This window comes from Schistocerca nitens, chromosome 12 (assembly GCF_023898315.1).
Source record: "Schistocerca nitens isolate TAMUIC-IGC-003100 chromosome 12, iqSchNite1.1, whole genome shotgun sequence".
Classification (NCBI taxonomy): Eukaryota; Metazoa; Arthropoda; class Insecta; order Orthoptera; family Acrididae; genus Schistocerca; species Schistocerca nitens.
In genome coordinates, this window is record NC_064625.1 from 2,258,235 (window position 1) to 2,277,748 (window position 19,514).

General features: G+C 44.2%; 1 protein-coding gene across 1 annotated transcript in view; it reads left to right on the forward strand.

Annotated features, from left to right (window-relative positions):
- LOC126215301 (trichohyalin-like) overlaps positions 1-19,514 on the forward strand; it is a 262,572-nt gene that overhangs the window by 88,029 nt on the left and 155,029 nt on the right. The window contains exons 6-7 of the mRNA XM_049941984.1: positions 1,544-1,632; positions 14,485-14,670. Coding sequence (XP_049797941.1) covers positions 1,544-1,632; positions 14,485-14,670 — 275 coding nt within the window. The remainder of the gene's footprint in view (positions 1-1,543; positions 1,633-14,484; positions 14,671-19,514) is intronic.

Genomic DNA, 19,514 nt, shown 5'->3' on the forward strand with positions numbered 1-19,514 from the left:
TCTCTACTTTCTCGATTCTCGGATACGTTCGAGTCTGTCGGGATTCGTGTTCCGTGACCTTCCGGTCGGGGGCCGTTCCCGTCTCGACACGCGTAGGGTCGAGGGGCCGACGTCCCCGTAGTTTCTTCCCTTTGACCACGTCGATCCGTCTGTCTGTCCTATCTGAGAGCAACTTTTGAGACGTAGAGTCTGTGATTCCCGATAAGAATGCCCAAAATTAAGGAAGAATCGGAAAGTGGAGGAATATGCAGAAAACGCTAAGTAAGAGAATGTAAAGGATGCTAGGACACACGCCGAGACCGTACCGGAAAGGCCGTGGAGGGGAAAAGATTCTATGTAAGGGAAGAAATTGAAATAAGTGAAAATAATTGGGAGGATGTTGGGTATAAGTGTGACTGTGAGGTGATGAGATGAGGTTGTGACAGACTGCATCAAACTAGTCACAAGAGTGATGACAGAAATAGAAGGAAGACTGGGCTGTAGATGCCATCTGCCACTTGTCACAGGTATAAACTTGACAAAGAAACCTCAGTGTGTCTCCTCGTGAGGACTACCATTTCGCAACAAGTGCTTTCGCAGTGTACGTCTGATGCCGAGGAGGTGGCATCTGCTTCATTGCAGCCAAATACTGATGACTGTTTATTCTAACTCATCATGTATTTTGCATTTGTAATTAGCATCACTTCACTCAGATTGGATTTTAATAAATATATGAAAACAGTGAACTTATTTGCAGGTGTAAATATTCTCTGTAGCCAATAAAGTGCTAAAAACTGTATGTTTTGTTGCTGGCTGTACCTAATGTTGCCTCCTGTACGTTTTGTTATTTACTGTGGAAAATCCGGGACTGAATAATGACAATATTACGAAAAAGGTAGATTGCCATTATTTACAAGTGTTTTACATTAATTCTCTGAACATAATTAAAATTTAAGGTTCCGTTTTCGTGTTTCCTAATACGATCCCAGTGGAATGTTATAAAAATAAATGGTCTGAGTTACACGTGCTTTCTCAGCAGAGTAACTTTTTGCACGTCAATGAAAGCAGACAAAAAATTCGAAGGAGTGAAACGTGACGAAAGGATGAGAGATAAAACAATTACGTGGGAGCTCACGTGGACAAAAATACGGTAAACTCGACGAGTACAAAATTTGATTTATAATTACGAAGTTTGATATGAAGTTAAAATTATTTATTTAGATTAGAGAAAGAGATCTTAGCATCGATGTCAGCAGAATTGATGTTCAGAATGGTCGCTGCTGGAACAAATTGGAGAGGCAGCAATGTTAAAAATAAAGAAGTTAAACTATTTTATATTAATAATTGTCCTTTGTTTGTAGACCAGTCTGGAGCACTGTTGGCAGCACTGCTGTGCGCAGACAAATCGAACTGCCACTGCTGTCACTTCTTTTGTTCCACCTGGAAAATCAAAGCTGTGACACAGTTTGTGACCTTTGCCTACATCGTAATCACCCCACAGTGAAACCTATGCGGTCTTTATAATCATTTTACATTTTTAATTTTTTTTTTCTTTTTTTCATAGCTGAACACAAAGGGAGGACAGAAGAATTGGAGGATGAGGTAGAAACGATGAAGAGGAATATTTTTAACTTGGAAAACTCCAAGAAACAGGTAAAAATAAAACAAACTTTGAAGAAATAACTTTAAGCAGTTTAAAATTAAATTAGATACAGTATCTGTAGTTCTTTCCACTTCTCGGTGTTATGTTACTTATTCTTGTTCTATTTGCACAGAGAACTGAATGCTTCTTATACAGGTGCCTGTACTTCCTCGTGTTTTCCTTCAGCAGTGGAAAACGATAAGCATTCACATTTTCTAAAAGCTTTTCGTAATGAAATTATATCCTATTTTATGCAACAGACTGGTGTTTGTGTTAGACATTTTAGCAACGTTTTTATACGGTCATTCTTTTCCTCGCTCATCACCTACTATTGTTTTGTCGGTTGTTTTAATAGCTGCCGATATAGAGAGATTAATTTCTGTTGGAAAAATCAGGCATTCAAAATATGTTGGCCAGGATTGGCAGTTGTAACACACATCAGTTTTTACAGATTACATCCTTCAGATTTGCACGTTTCGCCAGGCATTCGGTATCTCGTTGCTATAGGTTTGGTATACGGTGGCCCGATACGTCTCCCGGAATGTCGGTGATTTCCTCTTATATCTCCATCTCTGGCCGAGCTGCCGTGTTCTGTTTAGTACAGTAGGCGACACCCTTTCCGGTGTTCCACAAAATGGAGTCAAAAATTGAAAGGTCTGCCGACGTGAGTGGCCGAACGACATCGGCATTCGCGAAGTTACGCGGTCCTCAGACTGACTGTCTGTCTGACAGCGTACGACGAGGCTCCGTCGTGACGAACTGGGTATGCCAAAAGTGAGGACGTGGAGACTTGCGGGGACTCGAAGCCGGAAACGTCTCCGAGGTGTCGAAATAAAGTTACCGCATTTGTCGTCAGAGTGAAGGTCCGTTTCCCCTCGGCACGACACCGCACACCGTACAGTACGATAACTTTGGCACTGCGTAACGGATAGCGGTGAAGCTGAGCGGGGTGGCTCCGTCAGCCGTCCGACGGTCTCGAACGAAGTTTGACGTGTACTGACTGTCGTTAGCAAACTGTCGTTTAGAAATGTGCTGTTGCAGGTCGTCAGTATTCAGTCGTTGCACATTGCAAAATTTCTAGAGGTGAAATTGAAGCTGACAGAGTATTCTTCAAGCGCACACAATTTTTCTGACGTACAGACCTTACGAGGTATTTTCTTCGGAGCCAGTGTACCGTCTTCAAAAATTCCGAACACGTGTCACAGTCGCACGTCACGACGGAACTCGATAGCGCGGCAGGATCTGACGGCGGGGCCGGTACTGTCGTCACGTGACGGTCTGTCGACCTGCCGCCGTGTCGTCAAATGTGTGTACGGCGACTGCACTCGCCGCACTGCTTCGTCGCTCCCTGACGTAACTCGAGTGTCCGCTACTTTGACACCTTCCTCGTAATTCTGCTACCGCTAAAACTTTTCTCTTCCTCTGTTACAACTGCCACCTGCAACACCGTCACCTGCCGTGACTGTGACGAGCTCTTCGGTGCTGGATTTCTGCAGCCTCTGATGACAGTGCACGGTGTCCACTGGCTCTGATAGTAGTGGTACGTCACTTCTGTGGCGTATTTCTAAAAGTTGTGGACCGAGGAGCATCCCTGTGTCGTGGGGCACAGAAAGGATTTACATTCTCCTAGGTTCCTCCAGGCTGGCTTTAAAGTGTGTCGATATATAGAAATCCTGAAGCGTTATTGAACTGAATGCTCAAATACATAAGACATTACAACTGTGTCGTTAATCACATACAAAATGTGCAATATTTAGTGATACGTACAGTGAATAAAAATGGAAGTCGTTAGTAGCAAACTGTGGTAGATGCTGCTGTTTTATGTACTGCACGTTTACATTAGACAGTGAAGTGAACATCTCGATACTAAGCTTTTATATTTTTTAAAAATAAAGTTTGATTGTATCGCAGCTTGCGAGGTAAATACGTCTTTTATAAAACTTTCGAAACTTCTTTCTCCTTCTCTCGAGCTCGTCTGTCCGTATTCTTTGCTACCTTCCGACACTTTATCGCGTCACGGTCAGTCGACGGCATACGGCGACCTGAGAATCCTGTATTTGTGCCTTATGTGAAGTCCTAGTGTGAACTGTTTGCTGTCGCCTTCCTCTGATCTGTTATAAAATGTTACTTTTATACCTGCGGCACGTGAACGAGTGAAAAGTACGATCTGACCACAAATAGGAGTTGTTTAGTTCCTTGTACGGTGAGTTTTATGGTGTGCTTGTGGGGTAACAGTGAGTGAGAAAAGGCTGTATGTGATGACAGTAATTGTCCAAACCGGTGGTAGGAATTGTTAATGGAAGGTGTAATTATCGCTGATAAACAAAAATGGATCTATTTAATACTGTGATTGATTTCCTGACAGTGAGGGTGTTTACTTATGCTTTCCTCAAAATTTGTAAGGTTTGTGCAGTTTGTAGTGTGGGCCATTTCCTAGATGTGCAGCTGAATACACCGAGGTATGCTCCGAGATGCGAGTGGTATTTTTAAGAGCAATGAAATGCTTTGCAAGGCTTGTGAAGGGAAACTGGAGATCACAATTAAAAGTGTTATAAATGACTAGTGTTTTGTTTGAGTTACTTTTTATCAGTAAATTGCTTCAGTAAGTAACTTGTATTTCCTGGATCATGTTTGGGACGTACGTTCTGTGTGTAACAAAGAAGCTGCTGTACTGCAACAGCCACAGAACACACATTTTTATTTTGTAGTCCAGTCGATGAGGAATAGGTGTATGGAACCTTTTTTTATCTTAATAAAGAAGATAATACTGTTAAAGCTAAATTTGAGTTGCTGCAGAATTATTTTTACAAAACAATTTTGTGATGACTAGTCTGCAGATTAGAAGTGCTAGACGAAAGCTTGAGAAAGTGTAAGTTGCACAACTGAGTCACAATTTCTAACAACCTGAATTCAGGCAACTGACACATCTCGACTGCATCTGATTGTACTTTACTTGTGACCAACTGGTAGGCATCGTTCACTATACGTACGTAAAGATATCGGTAGGAAAGTTTTTACGACATTTTAAAATAGAGAGCCACTACATATTCAGTAATGACACAAAAGACAGGAATGTTAGCCATCAGGTCTTAAAGCAAATTCGATTGACCAGTGGCGCTTTAGCGAACGGTGCAACTCGGCATCTCCGCTATAAGATGAGTGGCAACTTCCCTTTTCATAATATTCTTACATTCCATCCTGGATTTTCCGTTGTTTGATTTTTGCCTGACGGCTTTTCTTCGATCCCAACCCAGTGCTGTTTCCCTTTGTCACTATTTTCTAATGCATCACTATTCTCTATGTCTGCCCTTCTCTCTCTTCTTTCCCGTGTTTCTCTTGTTGCCTTACAAACTGCAATGCGTACTCTACTTACGACCCACACCGCATCGACTGTCTCGGCCACGCACGACAGACGGCTACGAGACCACGCCCATTGTCGGTGCGGCATCTTACGTCCCACATTAGTCCTGCCGATATCATTAATCCTACACCTTCAAATTGATCACTCTGCCGTAGTTTTGCCTGTTATTTCCCGCACCTTTCCGGTGCCACTCGATCTTGTATCTCGTCCTACGAACCCCTCTCCACCCCCCTCCCCCCACTCTTTCTCTGTTCTATCCCAATGTGTACCCATTAAATCCATCTCATCTGATCACATCTGACATCCCCTTTCTTTACACTTATCCATCCTCGGACCTGCTACTCACAGTAGTATATATATTTTTATTATTTATGTTCTTACTTTGATCCTAGTGACTTCACACCAATTTTAGCAAGTTTTCGCCTTTCACTATCATCCATTCCCTCAGATTTCATCTTCTTTCCCCTTTTGCATCCATTTCATCCTTTCATGAATTTTCACATGTATATGGGCGAATTTTTGTGAAATTTTTCGGATGTAATTCTACGTTATTTACGTAATTTTTTGCATTTTTTCCACCACTGTGGATCCTTGCTCCTTCCATCTGTGTCAATACAGAAAAGTTTCCTTATCTTTAGTCAGAACCTAGCCCCATCCTCCCAATTGGTCGTACCATCAAATTACTCGTCTTTGGCTGCCACCCCTCCTTCCGTAATGACCTTCACCTGTTCGGATTCCGCCAATCCTTAGCCCTCACCGATGTAGTCCTGCAAAACTGTATCGACTGAGCCCGAACCTCCTTGCAGTACCTTATCTCCATCCACAAAATTCTACAGCTATGCAATCCCAAATTCCTGGAACCCATAACACACATTGGAACTCTTGCCCTGCAGGAACTTGGAGCAACATGCGCACCACCACCTCGGAAAGCTCTCCGTCCTGCTCACGTCCTACTCGTACTTCGGGGTACCTCTGTCCGCCACCTCTACAACAGTGTCCCCCGTGTCCCCTAATAGCTGACAAACCCTGTCTTGCAGACTTGCTACATTTATCCCACCCTCCAAAACTCCCTTCCACCACCACACACAATCCGTAAACTAAATAGACCCATTATACAGTCATGAACCTTGCCTCCAGAAGCCTTAGCCACACAGAAATACCAGTCTTACATCTGCAGAAAGAACCACAGTCCACCATCTAAAAACTGATCCTGACCTTATAATCCTACATGCAGACAAAGGCTCCACCACTGTTGTTTTGAACCGCAAGGATTACCTGGCAGAAGGACTCTACCAGCTGTCGGATACTTCCACCTACAAACATTGCCACAGTGACCCCGTTCCAGAAATCCGTCAGGAGCTCCAGCCGTTCCTCAATTCCATAGGCCCATCCCAGAACCTCTCCCCAGAGTCCATCTCTCTACTCACCTCCACCACGCCTCGCACTCCTACCTTTTATGTGCTTCTCGAGGTCTGTAAACCTCACACAGTCACACAGGATGCCCCATTGTGTCTGGTTGCTGTGCCCCCACCGAGAGAACCTCTGATCTCGTAGACTGACACCTTCGACCTTTTACCCGTTATCTACACTCCTATATAAAAGATGCCAACCGTTTCCTCCACCGACTCTCCATAGTTCCCGTTCCTGTACCACACGGTGTCCTGCTCGTCACTATCGATGCCACCTCCTCGTACACTAATATTCCTAATTCCCATCGCCTTACCGCTATCGAACACTATCTTTCCCGATGCCCGACGGTTTCCGAACCGAAAACTTCCTTCCCAGTCACCGTGACCGACTAAATCCTCACCTGCAATTACTTCTAGTTTGAAGCCATTACCTACAAACAAATCTGGGGTACAGCTATGGGCACACACACGGTTCCACTCTGTGCCAACCTATTAGTGGGTGATTTAGAGGAATCCCTCCTAAACACCAAGAATCCTAAACCCCTCACCTGGTTCAGATTCATTGTGGCACCTTTGCAATCACGATTGAGGGTGAGAACACCCTATCCGTATTCCTCCAGAACGTCACAACTACTACTCCCCCATTTGCTTCACCCGGTCCTACTCAACTCGACAAGCCACCTTCCTAGATGTTGACCTTCACCTTAAAGTTCGCTACACCAGTACCTCTGTCCATTTCAGACCTACCGACCACAAGCGACACCTCCACTTCGATAGCTGCCACTCGTTTCGTACCGAGAAGTCCCTTCCGTAGAGCCTAACCACCTGTGGGCATCGCATCTACAGTGAGGTGTGATCCCTCTCCAAATATACCGACGGTCTCACCGGAGCCTTCACTGACCGTTATTATCCTTCCAAACTTGTACAAAAACAATTCTCTCGTGCCTTATCCTTCCAGTCTCCCGACACCTTCCAAAGTCCCACTGTCCGATCACAGAGCAGTATTGCCCTCGTAACTCGGTACCGTCCCGGCTGGACCGACCGAATTAACTTCTCCGCAAGGATTTCGATTACCTCTCGTCGTGCCCCGAAATGAGATATGTCGTGCCCACTATCCTTCCCACCCCTCCTACCGTGGTATTCCACCGCCCACTGAAACTACACAGTATACTCGTCCGTCCTTACACGACCCCTGCTCCCGATCCCTCACCTCGTGGCTCGTACCCCAGTAATAGACCGAGATGCGAGACCTGTCCCGTACGTCCTCCCACCACCACCCGATCCAGTCCGGTCACTAACATCACCTATCCCACCAAAGACAGGGCTACCTCTGAAACCGGTCAAGTGATCTACAAGCTAAGCTGCAACCACTGTGCCGCATTCTACGTGAGCACGACAACCGACGTGCCGTCTGTCCGCACGAGTGGCCACCGACAAACTGTGGCCGAGAAACGAGTGGACCGCCCTCTTACTGAGCACGCTGCCAAACGTGATATCCTTCATTTCAGTGACTGCTTCACAGCCGCGCCATACGGATCCCTTCCACCGACACCAGCTTTTCTGAATTGTGCAGGTGGGAACTTTCCGTGCAGTGCATCCTAAGTTTCTGTAACCCTCGTGGCATCGACCTTTGTTAGTTACTGTCCTCACCCATTTAGCCCCTTCCCTGTTCTCATTCCAGCACTACACAGCCATCATTCCACCATCCACTCGAACAGTGGAAAAGCCAGGATGGAATCTAATAATATTGAGAAGGAAAGTTGCCACTCACCATATAGCGCAGATGCTGAGTCACAGATAGGCACAATCGTCACACTCAGTCTTCTTATTTCTCTCCTTTTCTGCTACTCCACCCCCACCCCCCGTCCTTCCCCTGCCCGCCATATAAGTTCTCTGTCTGCCACCCCCACCATTCTATCCCTCCCCCTCACCGCCCCAGCCTCCTCCTTAGCCCTGCCCAGTTGTCACTCCCATCGTGCACTGCTGCTGCTCGCAGTGTGGTTCCTGAGACTGCAGTCGTGTGTGTGAGTTGCATTTTCACGAGTGTGTACGCACGCGCGTGTGTGATACCTATTTTTGATGAAGCCTTTCTGGCTGAAAGTTTTGTGTGTGGCAGTCTTTTTGTTGTGTCTATCTGCAACTCGGCATCTCTGCTATGTGGTGAGTAGCAACTTTACTTTTCATTATATTGTTACATTCCATCCCGGATTTTCCATTGTTTCATTAGTGAAAGATTTTGTTTCTATGTGTGGGGTTCTAAACATGTAATTTTCTTCTCTTTTCTTTTTTAAGGAAAGCCAACCATAACTTTTCTACAAATTTCAATTTTTGTGTTTGAAATATTTTATTAAAAATCATGCTTTTCTAGTAAAAACATACATTTTAGAATGTAGAAATATTAGGAGTACAAGATTGTAATAATATAGGATTTTGTAAAGATTTGTGTTTTGAAATTTGGACGATGACTCATTAACATTTTTTGATTTGTAATATTTCCTGAATTACAGAACTTAGAAAGAAAACCATTTCTCTATTTAGAAGACTATTGATGGTTTCAGATGAGATACGTATGTCCTTAAACAGTTATATGTAGAGTTGGAGTTTCAAGTGCAAGTGGTTTTTTTAATCTTAAATTTTGAGTATTTTATTAATAAACTCTTTGTACAGGTGTCATCCGCTGGACATAAATTATACTCTGAATACTAAACTTCTAGAAAATACTGCTTGAAAACTAATTTAGATATTTTGTGCATTTTTGTTGTTTGTATTAGCTGTGCAACAGAAGGAAGAAAAATAAAAAGAAGCCTGAAACTTACTGGCAGATTAAAACTGTGTGCCCGACCGAGACTCGAACTCGGGACCTTTGCCTTTCGCTGGCAAGTGCTCTACCAACTGAGCTACCGAAGCACTTGCCAGCGAAAGGCAAAGGTCCCGAGTTCGAGTCTCGGTCGGGCACACAGTTTTAATCTGCCAGGAAGTTTCATATCAGCGCACACTCCGCTGCAGAGTGAAAATCTCATTCTGGAAAAAGAAGCCTGACAAAAAAAAAAAAATGGATCAGCCAGAAGACACGGTTCAATGCCACTGTATTTTTGTACAAGTGCACCTGTGACAAGTTTGTAACTGACCTTACTCGAAGTTTTCTGTGCCAAGTGGACTGGCCACCGGAGTGGATTAATGTCGTTTATGTCGAGTTTTATCGCCGGAGGACTCTCTAGGGCATTTAAGCGGGCACGACAGAGGTCGGACGACAAACGATTGCCACAAAGGAAGCGGGGATGCCGTGTACTCGTGCTAGGCGGCACTATTGATGTATCACACACTGTAAAAGGGGTCGGTACTGCATTTATCTGTTTGGCGAGACGGCCGAATTGTACGATATCCAGATTTGTGGCCCGATATCGGATTGTGGCGGAACGAGAGGAAGGACGTACTCGTCGTCGAGCTGTCGGTCAGCGACCTCTGTTACGGAGAATCGCGGTACGGTGTTCCGAGCGTACCGTAATCGGATCGCGTCTGCACCTGCCGTCCGAGTGCGAGTGACGCCTCCTGGGATGTTCCGTGTCGACCTGCCCGATCGGTCGGAATCGGGCCGGTTAATCACCTTCCCCCCTCGTAGACTGCTGTTAACGCCAGAACGTGGACGACTGCGTATAGATAGGTTCCGCGACAGAGAAGCATGGGCCACTGCTAAACGGTGTCGTACCGCATTCGGACCTTCGTTCTGCACTACCGCGGATGACCTCCACCCCCGAGTATGGTAGTTACTGGAGGAAAATCCATATTCTTGTAACGTTTTGAAATGCACAGTGGCGTTCGTAGTGTCACAGTGTGGAGAGCTGAGATAGCGACGGTAGTGGTCGAGGGGCCTCCGGCAGGATGACGGTACGTCACGGACGTTCCGTGTTCTCACGTGGTATACCTTATACGACAGTACTGCGGTGAGGTTTTTTTGACAAGTCGGTGCCCGTTTGCACGCGTCACATTTCCGTGCGAACTGTCCGCACGATGTCGAGGCACTCCTGCGGCCTCGGAGATCGCGAGACTTCCCCCCGAAAGCGCAGGTGGGTCCGTTACGTCTGTTAACTCTGTCTCAGTGCCAGTATCTGGGACTTCGTGAACTGTTTGTCAGTTGTGGGTCGGGTCGCCTCGTGGGGGGATACGGTGGGTTTACGACACCTCCTACGACCGAACGAGAGCACGCGTCTGGGCCAGAGGGGGCACAGTGTCGTACAGGTAAATGAGCTCGTAATGCCCGAGTCCCCCCATGAACCATGGACCTTGCCGTTGGTGGGGAGGCTTGCGTGCCTCAGCGATACAGATGGCCGTACCGTAGGTGCACCCACAACGGAGGGGTATCTGTTGAGAGGCCAGACAAACATGTGGTTCCTGAAGAGGGGCAGCAGCCTTTTCAGTAGTTGCAGGGGCAACAGTCTGGATGATTGACTGATCTGGCCTTCTAACATTAACCAAAATGGCCTTGCTGTGCTGGTACTGCGAACGGCTGAAAGCAAGGGGAAACTACAGCCGTATTTTTTCCCGAGGACGTGCAGCTTTACTGTATGATTAAATGATGATGGCGTCCTCTTGGGTAAAATATTCCGGAGGTAAAATAGTCCTCCATTCGGATCTCCGGGCGGGGACTACTCAAGAGGCATTCTACGGATCGGAGCGTGGAATGTCAGATCCCTTAATCGGGCAGGTAGGTTAGAAAATTTAAAAAGGGAAATGGATAGGTTAAAGTTAGATATAGTGGGAATTAGTGAAGTTCGGTAGCAGGAGGAACAAGACTTTTGGTCAGGTGATTACAGGGTTATAAATACAAAATCAAATAGGGGTAATGCAGGAGTAGGTTTAATAATGAATAAAAAAAATAGGAGTGCGGGTTAGCTACTACAAACAGCATAGTGAACGCATTATTGTGGCCAAAATAGGCACAAAGCCCATGCCTACTACAGTAGTACAAGTTTATATGCCAACTAGCTCTGCAGATGAAGAAATTGATGAAATGTATGACGAGATAAAAGAAATTATTCAGGTAGTGAAGGGAGACGAAAATTTAATAGTCATGGGCAACTGGAATTCGTCAGTAGGAAAAGGGAGAGAAGGAAACATAGTAGGTGAATATGGATTGGGGGGAAGAAATGAAAGAGGAAGCCACCTTGTAGAATTTTGCACAGAGCATAACTTAATCATAGCTAACACTTGGTTCAAGAATCATAAAAGATGGTTGTATACCTGGAAGAATCCTGGAGATACTAAAAGGTATCAGATAGATTATATAATGGTAAGACAGAGATTTAGGAACCAGGTTTTAAATTGTAAGACATTTCCAGGGGCAGATGTGGATTCTGACCACAATCTATTGGTTATGACCTGCAGATTGAAACTGAAGAAACTCCAAAAAGTTGGGAATTTAAGGAGATGGGACCTGGATAAACTGAAAGAACCAGAGGTCGTAGAGAGTTTCAGGGAGAGCATAAGGGAACAATTGACGGGAATGGGGGAAAGAAATACAGTAGAAGAAGAATTGGTAGCTCTGAGGGATGAAGTAGTGAAGTCAGCAGAGGATCAAGTAGGTAAAAAGACAAGGGCTAATAGAAATCCTTGGGTAACAGAAGAAATATTGAATTTAATTGATGAAAGGAGAAAATATAAAAATGCAGTAAATGAAGCAGGCAAAAAGGAATACAAACGTCTCAAAAATGAGATCGACAGGAAGTGCAAAATGGCTAAGCAGGGATGGCTAGAGGACAAATGTAAGGATGTAGAGGCTTGTCTCACTAGGGGTAAGATAGATACTGCCTACAGGAAAATTAGAGAGACCTTTGGAGAACAGAGAACCACTTGTATGAACATCAAGAGCTCAGATGGAAACCCAGTTCTAAGCAAAGAAGAGAAAGCAGAAAGGTGGAGGGGGTATATAGAAGGTCTACACAAGGGCAGTGTACTTGAGGACAATATTATGGAAATGGAAGACAGTGTAGATGAAGATGAAATGGGAGATACAATACTGCGTGAAGAGTTTGACAGAGCACTGAAAGACCTGAGTCGAAACAAGGCCCCGGGAGTAGACAACATTCCATTAGAACTACTGATGGCCTTGGGAGAGCCAGTCATGACAAAACTCTACCATCTGGTGAGCAAGATGTATGAGACAGGCGAAATACCCACAGACTTCAAGAAAAATATAATAATTCCAATCCCAATGAAAGCAGGTGTTGACAGATGTGAAAATTACCGAACTATCGGTTTAATAAGTCACAGCTGCAAAATACTAAAGCGAATTCTTTACAGACGAATGGAAAAACTGGTAGAAGCGGACCTTGGGGAAGATCAGTTTGGATTTCGTAGAAATGTTGGAACACGTGAGGCAATACTAACCTTACGACTTATCTTAGAAGAAAGATTAAGAAAAGGCGAACCTACGTTTCTAGCATTTGTAGACTTAGAAAAAGCTTTTGACAACGTTAACTGGAATACTCTCTTTCAAATTCTGAAGGTGGTAGGGGTAAAATACAGGGAGCGAAAGGCTATTTACAATTTGTACAGAAACCAGATGGCAGTTATAAGAGTCGAGGGGCATGAAAGGGAAGCAGTGGTTGGGAAAGGAGTGAGACAGGGTTGTAGCCTCTCCCCGATGTTATTCAATCTGTATATTGAGCAAGCAGTAAAGGAAAATGGTTCAAATGGCTCTGAGCACTATGGGACTCAACTGCTGAGGTCATTAGTCCCCTAGAACGTAGAACTAGTTAAACCTAACTAACCTAAGGACATCACAAACATCCATGCCCGAGGCAGGATTCGAACCTGCGACCGTAGCGGTCTTGCGGTTCCAGACTGCAGCGCCTTTAACCGCATGGCCACTTCGACCGGCAGTAAAGGAAACAAAAGAAAAATTCGGAGTAGGTATTAAAAGTCATGGAGAAGAAGTAAAAACTTTGAGGTTCGCCGATGACATTGTAATTCTGTCAGAGACAGCAAAGGACTTGGAAGAGCAGTTGAACGGAATGGACAGTGTCTTGAAAGGAGGATATAAGATTAACATCAACAAAAGCAAAACGAGGATAATGGTATGTAGTCAAATTAAATCGGGTGATGCTGAGGGGATTAGATTAGGAAATGAGACACTTAAAGTAGTAAAGGAGTTTTGCTATTTAGGGAGTAAAATAACTGATGATGGTCGAAGTAGAGAGGATATAAAATGTAGACTGGCAATGGCAAGGAAATCGTTTCTGAAGAAGAGAAATCTGTTAACATCGAGTATGGATTTAAGTGTCAGGAAGTCGTTTCTGAATGTATTTGTATGGAGTGTAGCCATGTATGGAAGTGAAACATGGACGATAAGCAGTTTGGACAAGAAGAGAATAGAAGCTTTCGAAATGTGGTGCTACAGAAGAATGCTGAAGATAAGGTGGGTAGATCACGTAACTAATGAGGAGGTATTGAATAGGATTGGGGAGAAGAGAAATTTGTGGCACAACTTGACTAGAAGAAGGGATCGGTTGGTAGGACATGTTTTGAGGCATCAAGGGATCACAAATTTAGCATTGGAGGGCAGCATGGAGGGTAAAAATCGTAGAGGGAGACCAAGAGATGAATACACTAAGCAAATTCAGAAGGATGTAGGTTGCAGTAGGTACTGGGAGATGAAGAAGCTTGCACAGGATAGAGAAGCATGGAGAGCTGCATCAAACCAGTCTCAGGACTGAAGACCACAACAACAACAAGAACACTGCCCGAGTTGTCTGTAAGTATGATTTAACTGTGTTAACATATATGTAGCATCACATATGCTCTGAACCTGTCAAGTTTAATTTCCTTTTCTCGTTGCTTCAGGTTTCTTTCCAGGCAGTGTAGAATTTATGTCAGGAATCGTGTCAGAGGAATTGTAACCTTCCCATTGTCGTACATTTCAAAACCTCACCCTTCTCTTCCATGTCCTGGTGTTTGTTGGTTCCGCAGTCTGCAAGAGGTGTCAACTCTCCTGAAATTATATGTTTAAACACACACACACACACACACACACACACACACACAGGGTGTGTAAGCTACTTCTGAGCGACACGTATGTAGTGGGGGTCTGCCCGCAGCTGGAGACGCAGCTGGCGGCGGCACAGGCGTCGGTGGTGGAGCTGCAGCACAAGGTGCTGCTGCTGGAGCGCAGCCGCCTGGGCGACGGCCGCGAGGCGCTGCGCGAGCTGGAGGGACGGCACCGCGCCGACGTCGACGCCCTGCGGCGCCAGCTCCACGAGTGCGACGCGCGACTGCGGGAACAGGTCTGTTGGCCGTCTCGTGAGCCGTCTCCCTCTCTCGTTAGGTCGGTTTGTGGTACAGCTTTAAATAACTGCCACACTAATGTCGACATTTCGATTTTGGTCGGGGCACGTTTGTTTTCACGAAACGCATTTTCGTTTTCTTCAAACATTTCTCGATGGAAAAAAAGATAATCGGTAGGAAACGGAGAGCGGTGGCCGTCCGAGATCCGGAAGTTCCTCTCCTTACGCTACTCGCAAGGCACGGCTGGCACAGTAGTGACCAGTTTACGAGCTGTAAAGGTCAAATTCCGAACGGCTGTGGTACTTCCCCGGTTCACTTGAAAGTAAACAAAAATAAAAGTAAGGAAAAGAAAATCACACTATAGACCTTATGATAATAAATTCGAGTGTATTAAAATTGTAGTGCACCGGAACACAAAGGCTATGAGCTTCGTAATAATATACTGAATTATAAAACGCAATAAAATTTGATATCACCCGTGACATTGTATGCCGTAGAAGTGTTAGTGACTGTGTCAACTGTTTTGTGACTACACCAGCTGACTGTTATCGAGATACGTCAACTTTTCGAAATAGGTCAGAAATGTTCGTAGAAAATTACTGAAGTTTCTAAAATGGTGGAGTAGCTCACACACGTAGTAAAATGTACAAAACAATCTACAGAAATAAAGCAAAATAATAAATTACACAGCAGCTGAAGATCGGTACGTAGCCTGCCGTGTTCTACTGTTCGAAAGTACCCGTACGGTGAGTTTTCACTCGTCCACGTGACGTCTCGGGCACTGTCAGAGTCGCTCTTCCTCTGTGGTGCACACTGCCAGAATAAACTTCTCGACCGGCAGGTATCGCGAACACGGTACGGCATTTTTTGTCGTCCCGGTTCGCAGATGTCCTGCGTCCGTCTGTCTCGTGATACGTATGTGTGAATAAAATAGTAAATTATCTGTGTCTGTACGAATATAAACCTTTCAGTGTGACAATTGTCATTTGTCAGTTCGAAAAATGCTCGTGTGACACCTCACTTCACTGGAGTGGTATGTTATTGTATAAGCTCGATACCGGGATGGCCAAAATAACAATAAACGTCAGTGGCGTGTACTGGTCGTTTGCCTGGTGCGAATGATAAAGTGCCTCTGTTTTTTGACGCAATACTCTTTTAAGCTGCAACACTTTACCTGATGTTTTTCCTCTTTATAGGTTCTGCCGCAGAGTGTTCCTTTGACCTATTTTTTAAAACGACTGTGCGCTACGCTGCACTTCAAAAGAGTTTGGTGTGTGCTTCTCTGTAAGGTTTTCAGTTAGCAACTGCAGATGCTGATGTTTCAAACAAAAAGCAGTTATCGGAATACTACGCAGTCAACTGTAAATCAGTGGGTTTTGTAATTGCATATCACTGATTTCACCAATGATTTTGTTCTGAACTTGTAGAAAGCTGTCATAAGATTTGAAGTTTATTTTGAGATCAAATATTAGTAACTGAATGTACTGCAAATGAAACGGTGACAGCTCGTTGCAGAAGTTGATCTGCCATTTATTTCCTGGGATAAGTAATGTATCGCTATATTGAAAAGTAGTGTCCATTTCAGAATTTTGTTAGGAATGATTATCCAACACCGTTCTAGTTGGCAACTAATGGTTCTTTATTTGCAGTGAAGTTGTTGCCACTCTTTCAGCTGCACATACTTCTTAGCAATGCGGAGACTCTTCGGGGTATTTTCGGCTTCTGCGCTTCTCGCACCTTTGAAACGTGAAAGGAGTAGATAAATATTATTTTGAAAATATCAGTGTGATTGTAGAAATATTAAGTTTTGATAGGTGAAAATGGACAATTATGACTGAAGTGGCAGCAAATTTCTTCCTAATTTAATCGATTAAATTTAGCTGGCATAAGCAGGAATAGCATCGGGGAGTAAAGTAGCAGCTTATTGTTAATGCAGTGGACATTTTAAGTTTTTAATGTTTACCTCGACACATTTTACGTCCTGGAAGGTTCTGCTACAGAACGCAATAAACAAATAAGTTGACACTAGTGAATGGTAGAGGATTTACACTTAAATATGGCAATAAATGACGATTTGATTCTTTCCAAATATTGCAATGTTTTTTGGCCCGTTGTTAGGGCTCTTATTCCATCATATTTATTTAATGTACTCTCCATAATTTTCCGCGAGAATATCGATTGGCGAAGTGTAACTAGTGGGCACCCTGTGCCCGTACAACTGCGTACTGTACGACAAACGTTTGTCGAGCACCGGACTTGTAATCGATTATCTCTCTTTCGTTGCTGGTACTTAATGTCAGCATTTCTATAAAGCTAATTTTCTGGTTTTAGATAATGTTCACAAATACTTAGGACTTCGTTTACGATATTTATTCACACACGACACGTGTGCCGTACAGAAGTGCTCCGTTCGGACCTCTGTCAAGATTCGGCACCGACTGCAGTCGACGACGTAACTCGAGGGCACTCGAGGTACTGCCCGGTACGCGACAGCCGTCTGCACCGTGGACGACGGCCCGGGAACGTGCCACACGTCGTACTCGGCCGTCAGCTGCGCACGTGCGGCACCTCTGGGTAGCCTCTGAAAACTACCGGCAGATGAGTGTCCACTCCTCAAGTTTACAACTTACGTGACTCGAAGCGATAACTGGCCCGTCCCGTCTACGGAGCTCGTGCCGAGGGTCCGAAGGAGTCGGTGCGTGTCCGGAAAGGAGTGAATTGAGATTGTAGCTTATCCCGAGTATAATTTGACCGTCTGTAGATTGATTGTATGCTTTACATAATTTTTAATTTGTCTCAATTGAAATGTTTTTAGAATGAGGTTACCATTTTGGCTACACAATAGCCACTTTTGGAATCTTTCTGCTGCGCTGCAACAAATCGTGAACATGTAACCGTTGTGCACTGATTAGTGTTAGTTTTACACAATTATGACGTGTTGCAGTGCAGTAGAATGAGAGACTATAAAGATGACTACTGCGTAGGCGACTCTGGTAATCTTGTTAAAAAACAATGAGATTGAGAAATTAAATAAAAACATTATACCCCAGGTATTATTCCATCAGCTGAGCAAGCAGTAAAGGAAACCGAGCAGAAGTTTGGAAAGGGTTTTCACCTTCGTGGAGAAGAAATAAAAACTTCAAGGTTTGCTATTGACATTGTAATTCTGTCACAGATGTCAAAGGACTCGACGGAGCAGCTGAACAGAACGAGTAGTGTCTCGAAGAGAGGTTACGAGGTGAACAGTGACAAAAGTAAAACGAGGACAACTGAGTGCTGTAGTGGTTAATAAAAAAATAAATGGAGAAGAGAGACCGTGAAAAAGGGGAAAAATGAAAAGCAAATCGGACTTTGTATTACAGAAAAGCTATCGGACTTCGTTATTCGGAAAAGCTATTGTTGGGGTGGTCCTTGTGGCGTTTTTGAGCAAAAGTTAAACCAATTTCCACTACAAAACTTACTGAAAAGAAACAGAGAATAACAAAATGTAACTGACATGGGGAAGTGGCGTAGATAAATCATCCTTTACCAGGTTAACTTGTCTTCTTTCGTGCGGCGTCCAGGTCTTCAAAAATCTCCTTCATTTCTGTGTGAAAAGTCGGCTCCGAAATCTTGCAATAAGTTTCATTGTCCAGGAATTTCTAATTTATAGCAATTAAAATAATCTTGATACTGTATGCAATTTAATTTACTTTGCTACTTCCATCCTCCGAATTTCTTAACAACTTTCACAATATGTCTACACATTAAAATCAGATAAAGACTAGCTAATAAGTATTTTGTTTTTACGTCTTCCAGATCACGTCTGCCTTAAGCTTCGGCTATGAAGAGACAAACAAAAAACGGATAGAAAACAAAAAAAAGTGTTACCATTTTAGGATTTTCTCTGCCGTCGAGCGCTCGTACCGCTGCGACGGGATATTTTTAATCTGAGGGAACGAGTGTAGCGCGGCGAAATTCAAAGCCCCGCTACAGTGCAGTCAAATTAAATCGTGCAGTGGTGAGGGAATTAATTTAGGAAATGAGAATATAAAAGCGATAGATGGGTTTTGCTGTTTGAACAGCAAAATAAACTGGAGGCAGCTAGAAAAGTGTATCTGAAGCAGAGGAATGTGTTAAAATGGAAAATTTGACTCTGAGCAAGTCTAAGTCTGAAGGTATTTATCTGGTGTGTAGCCTCGAACTGAAGAGAGATGTGGATGAAAACCAGTTCTCACGAGAAGAGAACAGGAACATAATATGGTGCCATTGAAGAGTGCTGAAGGATAGATGCCTAGATTGAACGAGTGCCGAGGAGGTATTACATTGAAATGGGGAGAAATGAAATTTATTACACAACTTGACAAAAAGACGTGATCAATTGATACAGGACACATCCGGAGCCACGGAGGAATAATCAGTTTGCCGAGGGAGGGAAGTATGGAGGGTAAAAATTATAGAGGGCGAAATCAAATAGACTCGGGAAGACGACAGCTCGACCCCGCATCCAGCTGTCCATATTTCGGTTTCCACAATTTCCCTAAATCACTCGACGCAAATGCCGGGACAGTTCCTTTGAAAGAGTTCGACCGATTTCCTTCCCCATCCCTGGCACTGTCTCAGCTCGTACTCCATCTCTAATAACGTCGATGTGGACGGGACATCAGACCCGCTCTTCCTTTCTTCCTTCTTTTGGAATGTGACGCACTTACTACTTTTCAAGCATCGTATTGAGGTGGACTACGTAGGCTACAAGTTCTTGTAGTCGCTGTTACTTATATCTATAACTTGTTTGCCGTAACCGTGTTACTCTATCCAGAGGCAGTGGACTCCATTCTTGAAGATGCCGAGTCCTCGGACTCCA